The 19,756-nt window shown below is 43.3% G+C and overlaps 2 protein-coding genes across 2 annotated transcripts; one reads left to right on the forward strand and one right to left on the reverse strand.

The window, feature by feature from the left end:
* The first annotated feature begins 10,612 nt into the window (after positions 1-10,612).
* Positions 10,613-17,202, forward strand: LOC131231619 (probable glycerol-3-phosphate acyltransferase 3). The gene is made up of 2 exons (XM_058227879.1): positions 10,613-11,431; positions 15,591-17,202. Exons 1-2 carry the CDS (start codon positions 10,754-10,756, stop codon positions 16,506-16,508), a joined length of 1,596 nt encoding a protein of 531 aa, XP_058083862.1. The 5' UTR covers positions 10,613-10,753; the 3' UTR covers positions 16,509-17,202.
* A 785-nt stretch (positions 17,203-17,987) lies between these two features.
* LOC131231752 (pentatricopeptide repeat-containing protein At5g66520-like) lies at positions 17,988-19,505 on the reverse strand. Its single transcript, XM_058228056.1, has one exon. The coding sequence runs from the start codon at positions 19,503-19,505 to the stop codon at positions 17,988-17,990; it is 1,518 nt and encodes a 505-aa protein (XP_058084039.1).
* Between the last annotated feature and the right edge of the window lie 251 nt (positions 19,506-19,756).

Here is a 19,756-nt window from a genome sequence, read left to right on the forward strand (position 1 = left end):
AGTTTGTTGACTTCTTCTTCAATGATGGCGTATCGTTCAGGGCCGAGCGGTCGTCGCTTCTGTCGGATCGGTCGATATGATGGATCGATGTTGAGTCGGTGAGTCACCATAGAGGGGTCGATCCCGAGCATATCTTCATGACACCAGGCAAATACGTCAGCGTACCTACGGAGCAGGGCTATCAGCTTTTCTTTCAAGGGGGACTGTAAAGACGAGCCAATTCGTACCGTCTTGGATCCATCTGTTTCGACCAAGGGGACTAAGATAAGATCTTCGACCGGCTGCCCTCGTTCATGACTCTCGCCCCGAGGGTCCAATGATTCGATCGTTGATATGTTGATTGGACTTTTGTCGGCGGTTCCCTTTACAGCTATCATGTAACAACGCCTCGCATCTTGCTGGTCTCCTTTGACAATTCCTACTCCCGACTCAGTCGGGAATTTCAGTGAAAGATGGTATGTGGATACCACGGCCTGGAGGAGACTCAACGAAGGTCGGCCGAGTATTGCGTTGTATACTGAGGGTTGATCGACGACCAAGAATTCGACCATCATCGTCGTTTGATGTGGGGCACTACCAGCAGTGAGTGGTAACGAGACAATCCCTTCGGGCAGTACTTGTCCTCCGGAAAAACCGATTAACGGGGTCCGAACTGGGCGTAGCATGGATCGTTCGATCCCCATTTTGTCGAACGCCTGAGTAAACAACACGTCTGCAGATGACCCCGTATCGACGAGTATCCGGAACACTTTTCGGTTAGCGATAGTCAGGGTGACAATCAATGCGTCATCGTGGGGGTGATAGATACCTCGGGCATCTTCCTCTGTGAACGAAATGCAATATCTTTCCCTTTTCTTCTCCTTTGGTGGCCGATCTATAATCATAAGCTCGGACTTAGGCTGACTAAGTTTTCTCGCATGATTCCTTCGAGCATTGTTTGAGTCGCCCCCACCTCGCGGACCGCCGATAATTGTCCGGATTTCTTCCATAGGCTGACTCTCGGTCGGACGTCCCTCAGCTACCCCAGCTTTAACCACATGTTCTTTGAGTCGGCCGTCCTTTATGAGTCGTTCGATCTCTTCCTTTAGGTGACGGCAATCACTTGTGTTATGCCCGTGATCACGGTGATAATGGTAGTATTTATCCTTGTCCCGCCGATTAGGATTACTCCTGAGCTTACTGGGCCAGTTGACAAAGCCTTCGCTTTTTATTTCCATCAACACCTGAGTCTTGTTCAGGGGGGTATATGTGGAATATCTTCGATCTGGTCGTTTGCCCGACCTTCGCTCATCATGCGCTTGATCATCCTTGCGTTTCCTTCCTCCGGCCGAGTCGGCTTCCTTTTTGGCCGACTCTTTGACCAAAGTTTTAGTTTCACGCAGAATTCGCGTTTCTTCGGCGTTTGCATACTTATCCGACCGTGCCATAAATTCTGCCAGAGTATCGGGCGGAGTTTTGTCTAGAGATGCCAGGAATGGCTTATCTCTAACTCCTTGCATGAGCGCATTGAGAGCCGTTTCTTCGGAGTGTTTTCGAACCTGAAGGGATTCGAAATTGAAACGCTTGATATAATCTTTCAATAGCTCTCCCTGCTTTTGAACTATGTTGTTCAGATGTGCAGGGGGCTTTAATTTCTTTTTTCCACCGATGAAGTTGGTGAGGAAGGCGTCGCTCAGCTCAACGAATGAGTTGATGGACTTTGGTTTCAACTGTTTGAACCACAGTCGAGCTACATCGGTCAATGTAAGAGAAAAGGCCCTACACATTACTGCATCCGAGGCGTCGTGGAGCTCCATGTAGGTTCTGAAGCATTCGATATGCTCCGTCGGGTCGGTCTTGCCGGTGAAAGGAGTGATTTGAGGTAATCGAAACCTCTCGGGCAACCGAGCCTTCATTACCGAGTCCACAAAGGGGGACGCCTTTGCCTCGGATCTGGTCGAATACATATTCCGGCCATGCTTCATGTCCGTCAACTCTTTCGCCATTTCTTCCCGCACTTCTCTTTTAAAATTTTGAATATCGGCTTTCCAAGGTTCACTGCTCTCTGCCGTGCCTTCCATGGAAGGGCGGTTGAGCCTTCTTCGCTCTATCTCGTGTCGAAGATCGGTCGGGGGTAGGGAAGCGTTGGCCGACTGCGGTGGAGATGGTTCTGATTCGCCTTGGGGTTGGCTCGGCCGGAAAGACTGCGGCGCGGAAGGTTGAGGATCAACTGCCGCAGTCGGTACGTGCGCTGTCTCCCCTTGAGGATGGGGGAGTGGCTGCACTTGCTGCTGATACATTCGTTCCAGCATTTGCTTCATCATATTCATATCAGACCGAATTTCTTGAATCTTCTGGTCCAACCGCCCATCGTTGCGACCCCGCTGATTGTTGCTTGTTCTGGTCGCTCCTCGTTGGCGGTTGTTAGGTGGGTTCTGGGCTGCGGGGCTGGCCCTGTAATCGCAATCTCATTCAAATCTTCTTCCGGGACCGTCCTTCTAGTCATCACCATGGAATTCAATATAGAAATATGAGATGGCTTTTTTGTACGGTTCCCACAGACGGCGCCAAACTGTTGATGCAAAAATCTGGTTCGTCCTCTTAGACCTTCGTATACCTGCACGGAAAGAGGACAAAGGAGACCCTGACTTGAGCAGGGGACCCTCCGATGCCAAAGTCAGGCCTGGATTCTGGGTCTAAATGTATTGAGGGGTTTTGAGAAAGAATTTTTGCCTTACCCCACAAGACGATGGAGGTTCCTCTTTTATAGCTGCAGGAGCATTTAATCGTACGAGGATTCTTCCCCTGATATCGTGTGCGGGATCCTCTCCTGGTATCACGGAGAAAGGATCGTGCCTATCTCCAGTCTTCGTCCGATCCCGTGAGCTTCGGGGTCGGGGATCTTATTCCGAGATATTCGGGATGAGGCTTTATCTTGCGCTGGCCGATCCGATAAGAAGATCGGCCCGATGCATGTCCGGATCACTGATGTGTCGTCCGAACCGACTTAACTTCTGTCTCGGTTTAGTGAACCATGCCTCGGATCTGACACATCCTTTGGCGACCCGAGGCATTAAGTCCGAGTATCCGAACTCTGTATCTTTTGTTCCCAACAAAACCCATACACCATACGTTACAATAGCAACTCAAGGCTCATACCCGTTCCTAGCTGGAGATCGTACGCAATCGGCAATCTGGAGCCGAGTGGGTACTACCCCCGTCTGAACTCGGGACAGGGCTCCAGTATGAATTACATTACTTGCCCTCAACTACTTAATGATGAAAAATAAATCACGTGGCTCACTAAAAGACCAGCTGGCACACCTTTAAAAATATAGGTGAAAAGGCAACTTTTAGAAGGTGTGGCCCACATGCATGGACTGAGAGGCACGCACAAGAGATCTGGTCCTCAATCAGGCAGGCCGTGCTGATTTGATCTTGATAAAAGATCCGGTGGTTTGGCCAATCGTTTCCTGCCGTCCATCTGTTTTCTACACTGTAGCTCACTTGGGGACTGAACTGAGCCTGATTATTGGATAAGAGGATCTAAACGGTGTGGCCCACCTGATGGAAAGCTTGGATCTCTCACTCGTGGGAAATATTTGTCTGTTTGCTTGCTTGTAGTTTAATGGATTTCACACGTGTGTACGTTTATAGGATTATCAGGCGGTGTACGAGACTTGATACGCAGGCACTTAAAAACTGCACTTGTGGATTACATTAATTAAAATTAAACCGATCAAACTGTGGAGCCCACCGTTGCAAAGTCAAAATCCCAAAATCGAAATCTTTGAATAATCCTAACCTCTGATTCTGGGACATTTGTTTGTTGAAATAGGACCATAGGATATTTTTATTTTTAACCGTCTAATAAATGCCCACTAGTCTGACAGTCAGATAATTAAATAAGTGTAATTAGTTGCTCATGATACATCTAAACTGGAAAACCATAATTTGGACAGTTTAATTTGTCTAAGTTGTACGGCACGTATAGAATTTCTAAGTAAATTTTAGGTGCCTGCTTATCATCCATCACACTGCCAGAGTGGCAAAGGTTGGTTTTTTTTTTTTAAATAATAAAATGGTAGCAGCGAGAGTCTAGTTTGCAAGAGGGGGCACATGGACTTGGATTCGGCAGTGACACCTCCCGTACGGACGTCGGTGCTGAAAAAGTTGTGGGCCCACCATGTGTACGTGTTTTATCCACGTGGGTCATCAATTTTTCGAGATCATTCTAGTATACGAGCCTAAAAATGAGGCAGATCTAAAGCTCAAGTGGACCACAGTCGGATTGAACGCCCACCGTTAAAAACGTCTTTGGGTGCCACACAAGTTTTAGACCAACCTGATATTTTTGTTTTCCCATCATCCAAGTTTACGTGACTTTATGAACAGGTTGGATGGAAAATAAATATCAAGGTGGGCCTGGGAAGGTTTCAATGGTGAGTGCCATTATCCTCACTGCTTCCTATGGTGTGGTCCCCTTGAGTCTTGGATCTGCTTCATTTTTGAGCAAACACTGAAATGATCTGAAAAAATTGATGGACGGTACAGATAAATCAAAAACATTATGGTGCATCCACAGAGCTTTTACAAGGGTCACTACCGAATCCAAGTCCCATGATCAAAATGATCAAGTCATTGAGGCCCACGTGATTATTGGACCCTTTGTTTTGTCAGATCAGCACGTGTTCCCAGTTGGCATACGTGTGGCGTGTATGGGCTGCATTAGGCACGCGTGTGGGAGTACGGGGTCTCATGAAATTCATCACATGCGTCTTTGTTGTTGCCAGATGAACTGAAAAGACCAACCTACCTTGGACTTGTTCTTTTAATTTTAACCATGCGGTCATGATTTTGTAGGGGCTTTGCTTCTTCCGTAAGTCTGATAAAATAGTTCGTGGAAAGGACCAGTGGGTGGCACTTGTGACGCACGCGAAGAGATGATGCCCCTCTACTGTGGGCCCTACAATTCATACGGTTCGGATTGAGCCACGTGTATAGTCACAGTCTGAGCGCTACTTGGCTGTGACCGAACCATCTACGCGGGTGCAACCCTGACTGTAGGGCCCACTTCAACGCATTCATTGTATATCCAAGCCGTCCATCTGTTTTTACAGCTTAGTTTATTGGGTGGTGCCAAAAATTAAGTAGATAAAAATTTCAAGTGGACTACACCACAGGAAACAATGGTTATTGGCCATCAACAAAGTTTTAGATCAAGCTGATATTTATTTATTTTTCTATCATCTTGTTTGACCTTAATTATAAACAGGTCGCATAGTAAATAAACATTATATTGGACCTTAGGAAGTTTTTAACAATGGGCGTTCAACAACCATTGTTTCTTGTGGTATGGTCTACCTGAAATTTGTATCATCTTTATTTTTAGGACCACTCTCTAAAATAATATGGAAAAACATATGGACGTGTGAATATAAAATCCATGCATTGGAGTGCCCCTACAGTCAGGGTGGCACCCAAATTTAGAGCTGGGCATTTCATACCCAAACCGGTGGATCTGGCCTGATCCGACCCGATTCGAACAGAACCGATGGTCAGGATTGGGTAGCGTAATCCAGATCCGAATTATTTTTGAGTCGAATCCGGATAGGCCCTGTTCCAAACCGATCCGATTCGGACAAATTCGATCCGGACCGCATATTTTAATGTGTGTGTGTGTGTGTGTATATATATAAAATTTTATTTTTTATTTTTTACTTTTACCTTTACGTTCGAGCGTTAAAAAATCCCACCTAATTTACACTTTGGCCCGTCCCTATCTCTCTATCTCTCTCCTTCTTTCTATATTTGTGATTCTCTCTCCATATCTGCTTCTCTATTACTATTGAAGAAGAAGGTGAGAAGAAGGTTTTGGAGCTATGATTTATCTGTTGGAGAGAGATATACAGAGAAGGAGGGAAAGAGAGACCCTGCTTTGATTGGGGTACAAAGCGGATAGACTCAGGTACCGTTAGCATATTTTGTGGGTATGATCACAAGGTATGTATTATATCCAAACCGTCCATCCAGTTGGCGAGCTCATTTTAAGGCTTGCGACAAAAAATAAGACAGATCTAACCATCAACTCGACCACACCGCAAAAACTAAGAGGGAGATTGAATGTCTACCATTGAAACCCTTTTTAGGGTAACAGAAGTTTTGGATCAATATGAAATTTGTTTTTCCTCTAACCTTATGAAATATGTTTTTTCCAGGTACTTGTAACCTTATGGACAGATTGGATGTAAAATAAACGTTATGGTGGGCCTTACAAATTTTTTAACGGTGAAAATCATTATCTCCGCTGCTATTTATGGTGTGGTCCAGATGATCTTTGGATATGATTCATTTTTTGAATAATGCTCTAAAATGATCTCTAAAAATAGATGAACGGTGTAGATATAGTAAATACGTCACTGTGTGGCCATGTAATGCGGATCTCCTTTGAACCGTTCGTACAACTCGGAGCTCGAGGAGCGTCGGTGCTCGTCTTTGCACGACACGTACCCTATATAGCTGGTGCTAGGCTGCTAGCTACAGACAGCAAGACAACAAGAATGACACCGCCCGTGGCTGATGGTCGGTGCTCTGTGGGCCCCACTATGATGTACGTGTTTCATCCATTCCGTTCATCCATTTTTACAGATCATTATAGGGCTTGATAAAAAAAATTATAGGGATATAAATCTTAGGTGGGCCACACCACAGAAAAACAATAATGAATGGATATTCACCATTAAAATCCTCAGAAGGCCCATTGTACTGTTTATTTGAAATCTAATCAGTTGATTTGGTCATAAAGACCCAGATGAAGGGAAACAATAAATATCAGCTTGATCCAAAACTTTTATTGCCCCCGAGATGTTTTTAATGGTCAAAATTCATTCGACACTGTTTCCTGTAATGTGGTCCACGTAAGATTGAGATATACTTAATTCTTTTTCTCATATCATAAAATGATATATAAAACTAGATGGACGGCATGGATGACACACATACATCATGGTGGGCCCCACAGAACACCGACCACTAGCCATACAAAGCTTCTTCAAGAAGTTATTGCTGTGGTGTAAAGCTTCTTCAAGAAGCTATCTATCAAGCTTACCGTCCGATTTTTTCATACCGAGTAAATTATGTGGGCCCATCTTGGAACTCTTTTGGTTTATCCACACCGTCCATTAGTTTTTATCCGAACCTCACTTAATCCGATCCGACTCGGTTTTTTTGATTGAGTCGGACTCAGATCGATTCAGGCCGATAGGAGTTCGGGTCTGTTCGAGTTAAATGGCCTGGATCAGGTCTCTAATCGAATTATGTTCGGTCGAGACCTACAAATTTCGAACCTGGTCGAGTTGGACCAAATTCGATCCAACTCGGTTCGATGCCCAGCTCTACCCACATTGCTTGGTGGTAGCCAAGTTAAGAGTACCGAATAACAAGGTGTCAATGGGCCTGAATCGGCTTAAAAAACAAACATTTGAATGGGGTCAGCTCAGAAATCGGTGCCAAGACTTACCAAGGCCCGACCCATTGACATCCCTAGTTATTCCTAGGGCTGTCAACAAGCCGGGCCTAATAGGTCTTGGCTTATTGGACTCTGACTCAGCAGCAATGCCTCACCAACGTTAGTGCTGGAAAAGCCATGTGATCCCACCATGATGTATCCATGCTGCATTCATTTTTCAGTTTAAGTTCATTTTAGAGCGTGAGACGAAAAGATGAGACAGGTCCAAATATAAAGTAGACCATATCACGGGGAACAATAGTGATTGAATGAGACCATCGTTTAAAAACTTTCTAAGGCCCACTGTAATATTTATTTGCCATCAAAGCTGTTGTTTAGATTACATCGACTTGAATGAAGGGACAAAATGAATACAGACTTGATCCAAAACTTTTATGATAGCTTTGGAAGTTTTTAATAATGGATGTTCCACTGTCATTGTTTCAAATGGTGTTGTCTACTTGAGATTTATATATGCATCTTTGAAAAATGAGCTGGATTGCGTGGAACATCATGGTGGGCCATTGAGCTTTTTAAGCACCTGACTTTGGTTCTAGAGGGGTCACTATCAAATCCGAGTCAGTACCGGTGCTGGTTGGTGCTCAAAAAGCTCTATGGCCCAACATGATGTATATTTTATCCACACCGTCCATCTATTTTGCTGCAAGAAGTTTTTAACCGTGGGTGTTAAATCACCATTGTTTTCTATGGCGTGGTCCACTTGAGATTTGGATATGCCTTATTTTTGAGCTCATGCCCCAACATAAGCAGGAAAAGTAGATGGACAGAGTGGATAAAACACATTAAGTGGGACCATGATACAGGAAACAGTGGTAATTTATCATTAAAAACTTCTCGTGGGTCACAAAGGTTTTGGATCAAGCTGATATTTGTGTGGTCTCTTCATCGACATATCTGTGACACTTATCAACAGGTTGGATGACAAATAAACATTTTGGTGGCCCCAATGAAGTTTTTAATGGTGGGGATTCAATCACTACTGTTTCCTGGTCCACATAAGATTTGGATCTGCTTCATTTTTGAGATCATGCCCTAAAATGAGCTTTCAAAACGGGTTTTACGGTGTGGATTTAAGGTACATACATCACTATGAGCCCCACAATCAGGGGTCCCACCCACCAAGGTAGATCCGCTCCCCCATCCCACTAGGGGCTCAAAGACTTCAATTGTACTAATTACATGCATGCGTTCACCTAAGGTGGATGAGTCACGAAATAGTAGTCAATGAATCAAATCTAACCGTTGATCTCACTTGTTTATGTGGGTCCAGTCCATGACTCTTTGTGCCATTGTACATCCCTCATGGGCCAATGACTTTAATTATCTTTGATTAGTGAAGAGAGGAAGGGAGAGAGATTAAAAGAGTGCAAGAGTGAGAGAGAGAGCACATTGAATATGCTCAAATGACAAAACTACCCTTATTTTTGTTGGAAATACCTCCTAGAGTTCTTTTAAAACATAACTTGAAGATTAATAACATGGGTAAAATTGTCCGTACCGTATTAGGTTTTTCAAAATGCAGCGGAATAAAAGCGGTTTCTATAATCTCATGTTTTAGAAATGCGAAAATTTACAGAACTACTTTATGCCCGTGTATGTAAAAAACTGTCGATTTTTTAAATGAAGGAGAAGCTGTAGATGTTGAGGCTGACTAGAGCCGTCCATTTGGTGGACCCGACATGTCTTGGGACGTGCACTCACGTGAGGGTGAATGTGTCCCACCTCTCTCCCAATCATTTTCTAGATTGGTTATCTCTTTATGTAATAAAATCTATTTATAAGGAGGTGTAGGTTTTAGGAGAGGCATGACTTTTTCGACTTGCAGCAGTAAATAAGTAACTTATTTATAATAAGTTTCGTTTATAAGTAAATTTTTTTACTTAAAGTTATTTAATCACTTTAGCTTAATAAATAGAAATTAAAATAAGTTATTTAAGGTATAAATAACTTATCATAAATAATTTTCATCTAAACACATTATTATAAACTTCGGTGTACCATACTGTGAAATGAGTTTGTTAATTTGCTAATACCATGCACTATGACTATCCATGTATTTCAATTTTTTGCTGTCACTATCTTTAACTAATACCCATATCAGCTCAATGAATGGATCAATAAATATTAATTATAAGAGATCAATCAAGCATAATTTAAAAATAAATCAACCCTTAAAATTAAAAGTTAATAATTAAAAACTTACTATTAATCAATTTCAAACCTCAAATGTACATTTTAAGTTTAACAAAAGCTTAAATTTTACATGCTCAATTTATCTCTCCCTTTTCCAATGTTGTTGCACTCGCATTTTTGTATGCGTGTAGTCTGCACATTCTCTCTCTCTCTCTCTCTCTCTCTACATATCCTGCACTAATTTGAATCTTCTGCAATTTGATTGTCCCACATCATCGCACATTGCATTTTATGGGACATGGGCTTTTGTAGGAAGTTGGTGTGCAAAGGATGCTGGGTGGGTCGCATCGTGATGTTTTTGAGAAATCCATACTGCCCATCCATTTTTCCAACTCATTTCAGGAAGCGTGACAAAAAAATAGAAGAATCCAAAGCTCACTGAGTCACACGAGAAAGAAAATTGGGGAAAGAAATTCTTAAAACTTTCCTAGGCTCCACCTTGATGTTTATGTTCCATCCAAACCTCTTAGAAGATCATTGACAATGGGATGAATTAAAAAATCAAAATTATAACTTGATACAAAAGTTTCATGACTATAAGAATGTTTCAAGGGTGCTCACTGAATCAACATTGTTTCCTCTCTTGTAGCCCACTTGAGTTTTGGATCCATCTCATTTTTGTTCTTATATCCTAAAGTAAGATCCCAAAACAGATTGACGGGGTGGATTTCTCACACCCCACCCAACATCTTTGCACAGAAACTTCCTATGAAAGGCTTTCTTGTGAAATCCGCGTCCCATTTAATGTAGCAGTGTTGCATAGACGAATCAAAAACATAAATTTTCTGTTTGTGGTAAGAGGATGATATAAATTCAACTACACGTGTCATACTTTCCTAACAAGGTGTAATCGACGAGCATGCATGCGTGTGTACGGATGGATGCATGAGTCACAAAATAGCAGTCAACCTGACTAGAAACGACAGTTACTGTACACAATGGCACACCTAGGAATTTCCTTCAAATTCAGACCTTGTTTAGACAACCACGAGCACATAAAAGCCCGCGAGGGTGCAACTCCCTCCATTTATCATGAAAGTCTCCCCTTGAAAAATGGCTGCAAAGGTAAAGGCATTCCTCATATCCCTTCTCTCACTCAAAAGTCTCACAGACCCAGCTCCCATCCACTGCAAGGTAAATGCCCAAACACCCACGTCGAAATTACAAAAGTGCCACTCTGAACCAGAGAAAAGCTACAACCACACCCTAGTGATTGACGTGGAGGGTGCTTTACTAAAATCCTCCCCCCTTTTCCCATACTTCATGCTTGTGGCCTTTGAAGGAGGTGGGCCTCTGAGGGCATTCCTCCTTTTGATTTTGTACCCTTTGATTTGTTTTTTAAGTGGGCCCATGGCACTAAAGGCCATGGTCATGGTCTCTTTTTGTGGGATAAGGGAAGATGGTTTTAGAGTAGGGAGGGCAGTGTTGCCAAAGTTCTTTTTGGAGGATGTTAGTTTGGAGGGTTTTGAGGCTTTGATGAGGGCTGAGAAAACGGTGGCTGTTAGTGGTTTGCCTAAGGTTATGGTGGAAGGGTTTTTGGAGGAGTTTTTAGAGGTGGGGTTTGTTTTGGGGAGGGAATTGAAGGTGGTTGGTGGGTATTATGTTGGGGTTATGGAAGATGAGAAGAATTTGGAGGAGGTGTTTGAAAGGGAGAAGATGGATGGCGATGATGCTGTTGGTATTGGGAGCTTGGACAAGGGTCTTGATCATCACCTCTTCTTGCATTGCAAGGTCTCTCTCTCTCTCTCTCTCTCTCTCTCTCTCAACTGTTTCTTGGGTGTGGCCCACCTGAATCATGTGATGCATTTGATGGTCACTTTGGATTTCCTTAACACGTCATGGTGAAGCCTACTACACATTTGTTTCTTGGTGTGGCCCACCTGAAACATGAATTAGGCTGAATCTTATACATTGCTCTAAGTGATGCATCCAATGCCACACCTGAATCATGAATTAGTCTAGAATTTTATATCTCGCCCTAATATGATATGATGCATAAGATGATCACATTAGATTTTGACAACACATCGTGATGAGGCCCACCCCATTTGCCTCAGCCAGTCTGCACATGAGGTCTATGTTTCACGAGACCATGCCACACATTTACAATAGGGTACATCTAGACTTTAGCCATTGGGTCAGGTTCTTTTCAATGGCCCAAATTCATCAAAATCATTTAAGCCTTGATATGGACCCAGAATACTTAAAATAACTTTCACATTAAAATATTTTAATCATTTGATTATTTAAAAGTTAAAGATACCTGTATTAGAAAAGAGAAATGTTCACACACAACCAGCTGTATGTCCAACTAGTTAGCATGTGGGGAACACCAAGATATTAAGCCCATCTGACAACATTGTTCCATCATGAAAATTGGATTCTCTAAAAATCAAATGGAGATGCCCCACATTAATGTGGTTGGTCATGATTTTCTATGGCGTGGCCCACCTGATAGTTGAATTAAATTGAGTTTGGCGCATCCTTTTTTATAATGAGACAACCTTGTTGGACTGTGAAATGTCATACAAAAATCATAGTGGGCCCCACATGCCAAACTAGTTGTGTGTGAGCATATCTCATTAGGAGATTTTAGATTTTTTTGATATCCACAGTCCAAGGTGAGGTCAATCATATAAATGAATTGGATGATTAAAATATGACCCTTGATCCAAAGGCTAACACCTCTAACAAGTTGGACCTTTTATACACTAAGGTTAGCCACACACACGCTCCTCTTTGCATGGACCTACACGCAGCACACGTGCCAATTTGAAAACTTTGTGGGACATCAAACCAGTGAATAAGGTGGGCCACCTCTTTGAAGATGAACATATGTGCAAGAAAATCATGACCCACTCATCAGGTGGGCCACACGCGTACATCGAATGGGGTTGTTGTTGGCACTTAGCAGGTTTTCTAAACCGTCGATTCTTTGAAGGGTGGACCACCTGATGAGTGGACGACGCGGTTTGAAATGTTCATCTTGATGGCAGGCCCATCTTATGCAACCGTCCATTCATAGTGGGCAAGATCACTATTCACAAAGTCAGATTCATGGCTTCCATGGATGGACGGTCGAGACCATTGGTAGACTGATGGACGGCACAGATACATGTGTAACTGTAACCACTGGAACATACCAACCCTTTCACCTATTTCCAAAAGAAATGCTAGTTAAAAAGCAACGTTTATTCTACAAAACCTGTTAACATCTCTTAGAGCGCGTTTTCGGTAAGGCCGTGAGCGTGGGGCCCACCTTGACGTATGTGTTGTATATCCAAGTCGTCCATCCATTTTGCCAGATTATTTTAGGTCATTACCCCAAAAATAAAGCAGATCCAAATCTAAGGTAGACCACAACACAAGAAAAGGTGGTTATTAAAATCCAACCATTAAAAAATTCCTAGTGCCCACTGTAATATTTATTTTCCATCTAACCTGTTGATAAGGTCAAAAAGAGCTGGATGAAGGGAAAACACAAATATAATCTTGATCCAAAACTTTTGTGCCGCACAAGAAGTTTTTAATGGTGGGCATTCAATCACCACTTTTTCCTGTGGTGTGGTTGACCTGAGATTTGGATCGGTTTATGTTTTTGGATTCATGCCCTAAATGAACTGGAAAAACGGATGGACGGCGTGGATATATAACACAGACATCAAGGTGGGCCCATGGTCACCGCCTCACCAAATCCGCATTCCATCTCTTACAGCTTACGAATCCAACGGTGATCTTTCATTTTCTTAGGTAAGCTTCATGTAAATAGGTTTGCTAGAGTACGTACCAACGTACTGCAATAGGATATATGGGTACTTTAGCCGTTCAATTGGGTCCTTTCGAAGATCCAACGGTTGTCTGATGAGCCTCACCATAGATGACGGATGTACTTTAAAAAAAAAAAAAAAAAAACTCGTAGATTGTAATATTTCAACCGTTGGATTTTATAAAGGTTAAGAGAGCGTTTATATTCAAAGGAAAAGAGAGGGTTAAAACATTTCAATATGAGGATTTTCAATTTTTTTTTTGGCCATTACCCATCTAAGGAGAGCAGCATCATATGAACGGTTTGGATCATGATCATGGATAAATGACCCTTGATCATGGATAAAGTCCTGAAATATCCTATAGCAAATAGTTCCAAGATCTATTGTAGGGAACCTCTCGTACAAGGTGGGTGGGCCACACCTGTATGTTGAACCTCTCCCTCATGTGGGACCCATTTTTCTAGAGTCTGGCGTGGTACCTTGCCTGCATTTCGTTATTATTATTATTATTATTATTATTTTGGCAGCTCTACAAGCACCTCTGCATGTGTACATTGGACATCTGAGCCGTTTATCAGGTGGGATCCACCGTGTAGATGTTTTGACCCCAAAATTCAGGCCGGTAAACTATCATGCAGGCACTCTATGTACGGAAAAATTATGGACGGTCTATTAGAACTTGTACTGCCTATTGTTCCCGTATCTATGTGGTGCACCAGATATAGTTCACCAACCTGGTTTTTTGTCCCCATCGTTCACGTGGTGTGTCCCATTTGATACACGGCTTGGATGTGCTACACGTGCAACAGGTTGGCATGTGAATCTGTGTGTAGAAGTGCGTGTAGAATTATAGGATCCATGACCATGTATCGACAGCTAGGGCTGTCAGTGGGTCGGGTTCAGGTTGGTCCCTTGGTACCCATACCCGGGCTAAGCGGGTTCCGGTCTTGCTGCATTGGGGTCTCTTTGGGTCCAGGTCTAGTTCTTAGTACATGGACTTGGATCTAGTCGGGTGGAGTCCCCATCGGGTCTTTTGATCTCGGTTTTAGATTGGGTTTGCTAAAAATAAGAGCATTTACATGGTTATTGGGCCCACCTGGTGGACGGATTAGATTATGCACACGTGTGCCACTTTGACACGTTTTTGTGTATAAATGGGCTCCCTTACACCTGTGTGGCTTAGGAAACCCATTTTGTTGCTAAAATCATTAAATATATGCAATTGTACCATACAAAACCAACCGAAGATCTGGACCGGATCCAACTTTAACTGGGGCCATCACATGGACCCGACTTGAAGCTGACTAGGATCACTTTTTAACCGGGTCAAAAGGTGAGATACGAATCGGACCCAAGTTCTTAACGGGTCCAAAAGATGGGACCCGGACCCATTAAAATCGGGTCGGGTCCATCAGGTACCCATTGACAGTCCTATCCACAGCCTACAATCCAAAGATCTAGACCATTGGTAAGTTGGGCCCCATAGTGTATGGACACAACTACTCTTATTGACAAAAAAAAAATCATAAAAATTAATCTATGGGCAGATGATAGACAGATGAGATGAAAAATACAGCAATGATCCACATTGAGCTGAAAAGGCCCAAGTTTAGTGGCTAGGATTCTTAATCTGGGGTATTTTTGCAGGATGATCTGTCCACAAGGAACCCAACAGGGCAACGGTCTGGATCATCTGAACCATGAGGCCCACTTGCACAAAGTACCAACTGAAAACTCCAGCATTGCATGCATATCCTCAGGTTGAGGTCCATGCAGTTCCTCAGAGAGCACCATGCAGTGCACTTAAATGGGAATTTCTGTACTTCTCTACTTACAGCTGAGAGGCATGAATCCTCATGTAATCATGTATTGATGACTTGTCGAGTTGGATACAACTCGTCCATGTCAAGTCCGACCCAGTCCCCCGACCACGAGTCAACATTGAAAATAAGCCCGACTCAGGAAGACTCGCATCTGACTCGGTTGGGTCCCAACTCGACTCATGACCGGACATGACCGGACGAGTTGGTCCGAGTCGCTGAGTCTTATAAACCAATGCATTTAATGCCTACTTCTCATATTCACCAACCAGATGTTCTTACACTGATCTTATGTTGCATCAGGAAATCCACTTGGTGACTGAAGCTGACAAGAGAAAATACCATCTCCTACCAAGACACAAATACCCAAAGCCCTTGATATTCCATGACGGCAGATTGGCCTTCAGACCAACCCCCATGGCCACACTGGCCATGTTCATGTGGGTCCCATTTGGTTTCATCCTAGCCATCCTTAGAGCCCTTGTGGCCATCCTACTCCCCTACAAAATGTCCATCCCCATCCTATCCCTCACAGGAATGAAGCTAATATTCAAAACAAAACCCAACTCCTCTCCTCACATTTCAAGCCCAAACCACAAAAAACAAGATCCAAATGGGATTCTCTATGTGTCCAACCACAGAACTCTCCTAGACCCACTATACCTTTCTGCCTGTTTAAACAAGCCAGTGACTGCAGTCACCTACAGCCTAAGTAGACTCTCTGAGCTCATTGCACCCATAAGGACTGTTAGGCTTACAAGGAATAGAGAGGAAGATAGGAAGACCATGGAAAGACTCCTAAGGCAAGGAGACCTCTTTGTATGCCCTGAAGGGACCACCTGTAGGGAACCTTACCTACTAAGGTTCAGCCCCCTATTTGGGGAGTTGGGTGCAGAGGTTGTACCTGTGGCAATGGATGCACATGTTAGCATGTTCTATGGTACAACAGCTAGTGGACTCAAGTACATGGACCCCCTTTTCTTCCTCATGAACCCAAGTCCTAGTTATGTTGTGGAACTGCTTGATAGGGTTTGTGAGGAGTATGGATGTTGTGGGGTTGGTAGGAAGTCCAGGTTTGAAATGGCACTGTTTGTGCAGAAAGAGATTGGTAGGGTTTTGGGCTTTCAGTGCACTCAACTTACTAGGAAGGATAAGTACTTGATGTTGGCAGGGAATGAAGGGGTTGTTTCAGTTGATAACAACATACATCAAAGGAAGTGAAAATGTGGGAGAAATAGAAGGTGCATGAGGAATTTAGGGCCTGTTTGGACGGACCCTCAAAATGGGCGTTTGACACATAATCGTCATTTTGAGTTGAACCATAGTTCGTGTTGGGTGTTTCTATGCACTTCTGCAAACCGCAGTCTGATCTCCGCTCGTTGAAGTAGGCGCTAAAAACCTCGCCGGCGAGTCGACTGCTAAAGTTGTGGGAAAACCTCTAGTGCAAGAAACACCCTTTTGCGAAAGTTGCATCCAGACAAGCCCTTAGATTGACCCCTCTTGCACTCATTTCCGATCATACTCAAAGCAAATTTGTATTTTTTATTGTACTTTATTAAAGTGTTAAGTATTGCGTTGATTCTTTAAATTTACTGAATAAAATAGTTGTGTTGTTATTTAGTGAGTTGGTTTTTGTTAAATCCAGTAATTTATTACTAGAATTCTGGAAAGGGAGATATCAGGCACTTTTCGGGATTCACCCCTATTTCTATCCACCATATCTTCACCATATAGCATGTGTTTGGATGTACTATTGAATTGAATTGTGATTAGTCCAATGAAGTGGAAATGACCAAATTGTAATTACCTTCCTCAAGTGTCCAGATAAACGCAAGCTCCAAATTGCAAATACATTACTTTTGAGTCTTCCTTGAAGGGGATGTAACTGCAATTTAAGAGTCCTACTTCCCCATTTTGAATATCACTACAAGAAGGACATTTCCTCTTTGATTAAATTGGGTGTTTGCAATTCAATTCAGTTGCACAAACACAGCTTAATGAGTACATGCTCTTTGCTTGGTTCATCAGCATCTAATCATCAATCACAGCGAACTCTAAACACGAGCTCAGCCATGGGGTTTGAGGTCATTTGGCAAACTGGAATTTAGAAGTAATTAAAGAATTTGTTTCCAGGAAAGATTCTCTGAGAAACAGATTCTATTAGTCTGTGCGCTGTCTGTGTTGACAGAATCCATTCCCCTAAAATTTACAAGCCACCCTCTGGCCAGAATTAAAAATCAGGCCTTTCACTGGAATTGGATTCCAACAGGAATCCATTTCTCACCTTTTTCAGGTTGAAACGCCCAAGAATTTATACTACTTAGGGCCTGTTTGGATGCTCTTCCTCAATAGGGATTTCTGGAAAGGGGGTATTAAGCCTGGTTTTTTGGTTGACTAGGCAAAAACCATCTGGATTGGTTTTTGCTGAGTAGGCGTTTTAGCACCCATTTTGTTCGCAAAGTGCATCCAAATGCACAAGAGGCCTCAAATGGCCCTTTGGAGGGTGCATCTAAATGGAGCTCTGGAGATTTCGATTTCCAGCAGTGTACTTTTTTGGGTTGCCAAATGCTAGAATTTTCCCTACTTAAGGATTCCAATTTCCAGTGGTGTACTTTTCCAAGTTGCCAAACGACCCCTTGGGAATAATGGATAAAAGAAAAAGAAAAAAAGAAGATATATCAACACATACCATGGCCTTAGTCATGCAAAAATCAATTTATTTTGCTTCACTTCCTCTATTAATCCACCCAAGTGTAAACATACTTCCAATGCATGTGGGTGTGACTTATCACCCACCACAAACTCATGACAATCCCCATCAACTTCAATCATGCTGCATCCAGGACTCTTCCTACAACCAACCTCCTTCATCTCTCTTTTCATCCTTTCCACATCATCCCACCTTCCAGCCTCACTATACAAACTCAACAAAGCCATGTAAACAGCCCCATTCAAAGGCTCGTCCCTAACTAGCCATCTTGCCGCCAATTCACCGAACTCGACATTCTTATGGACTCGACAGGCGCTCAAAAGAGCACCCCAGATGGCTGCATTCGCCTCCATTGGCATCTTCCTTATAAATTCGACTGCTTTGGTGATCAATCCCGCCCGGCCGAGAAGATCAACAACACAACCAAAGTGCTCGATTGTGGGCTTGATCCCATACTCGGCCTGCATGTGCTCAAAATACCTCAACCCATCTTTCACCAAACCTGAATGGGTGCACGCAGATAGAAGTGCGACAAATGTGACCACATTAGGCTTGATTCCCAGCGCGATCATCTCCTCAAACAAGTCGATCGATCTCTCACCAAATCCATGCATGGCCAACCCAGAGATCATAGCCGTCCATGCACCCACATACTTCTCCTTCGCACTTGCAAAGACAAACAGCGCATTTTCCAAGCTCCCACACTTGCAATACATATCTATGAGAGCAGTGGTAATTCTACCATCCAATTCTCTTCCTTTGGTCTTATGTATATATGAATGAATCCATCTCCCACAATCCAAGGCACCCAAATTAGAACAGGCCCTAAGAACACTCATGAGAGCGGAATCGTTAGGCTCAATTCTCGCAATTTGCAAATCCCGGAACAAATGCAATGCTTCCTTAAACCGCCCCCTTTGGACATAGCCCGTGATCATGGCACTAAAAGAAACAACATTTCTCTCAGGCATTTCATCGAATACCTGCCGTGCTAACTCAATTGAAGCGGAATAAGAATAGCAAATGATCAAAGTAGTCCAGGTGGCGACATCCTTCACTAACATCCCATCAAAAATCCGCCGAGCGGCATCGATCTCAGCATTCGATCCGTACAGATGGATTAACGAGTTTTGGATGAAGAGATCCGTATCGAACCCATGTTTGATCACACAGCAGTGCGTCTCCTCGCCCTTGCGTGGGGCCCGTAGAGTGGAGCATGCCTTGAGCAAGGATGGGAAGGTGTAGTTATCAGGTGGGGCACCTTGTTTCTTCATATGGTTGTAGAGATGGACGCCTTGGATGGGATTTGGGCTAGTGGCGTAGGCTCTGATCATGGTGTTGTAGATGTAGGTTGATGGAGTTTGGATGTGATCAAAGATCAGACGGGCGTAGTTTAATGAGAAAGGGTTGGAGATGGCGAATGTGGTGATGAGTTTCCGTAGGAAAAAGTCATGTTGTTGGAGTCCCATCACGATAAGGTGGCCCTGCAGCTGCTTAGCTTCTTGCATGTTTTCGAATGTCTGGAACAACGCCCAATAGCCGTTGGGTGGTGGGGATTTTAAGGTTTTGGATTGAGGACTCAGCGACTCGGACCCAATCTTCTGGTTTTTTGAGTCGAGTTGTGACTCGACCGAGTCAAGGGTGAATCGGCCGACTCGTCTGGTCACATGTTAAGCAGTGGTGACTTGTGTAGGTGATTCGTGGTATTGAACCGCATTAGGTAGGAGTGAGTCCGGTTCAAGTCAGGTGAATCACACGG

The sequence above is a fragment of the Magnolia sinica genome, chromosome 17 (assembly GCF_029962835.1).
Source record: "Magnolia sinica isolate HGM2019 chromosome 17, MsV1, whole genome shotgun sequence".
Lineage (NCBI taxonomy): Eukaryota > Viridiplantae > Streptophyta > Magnoliopsida > Magnoliales > Magnoliaceae > Magnolia > Magnolia sinica.

Excerpts from the sequence above, each read along its gene's own strand:
- LOC131231619 (XM_058227879.1), top strand. The coding sequence starts at position 10,754 with ATGGCTGCAAAGGTAAAGGCATTCCTCATATCCCTTCTCTCACTCAAA. Across the intron at positions 11,432-15,590 it reads ACCTCTTCTTGCATTGCAAG|GAAATCCACTTGGTGACTGA; the intron begins GTCTCTCTCTCT and ends ATGTTGCATCAG.
- LOC131231752 (XM_058228056.1), bottom strand. The coding sequence starts at position 19,505 with ATGCAAGAAGCTAAGCAGCTGCAGGGCCACCTTATCGTGATGGGACTC.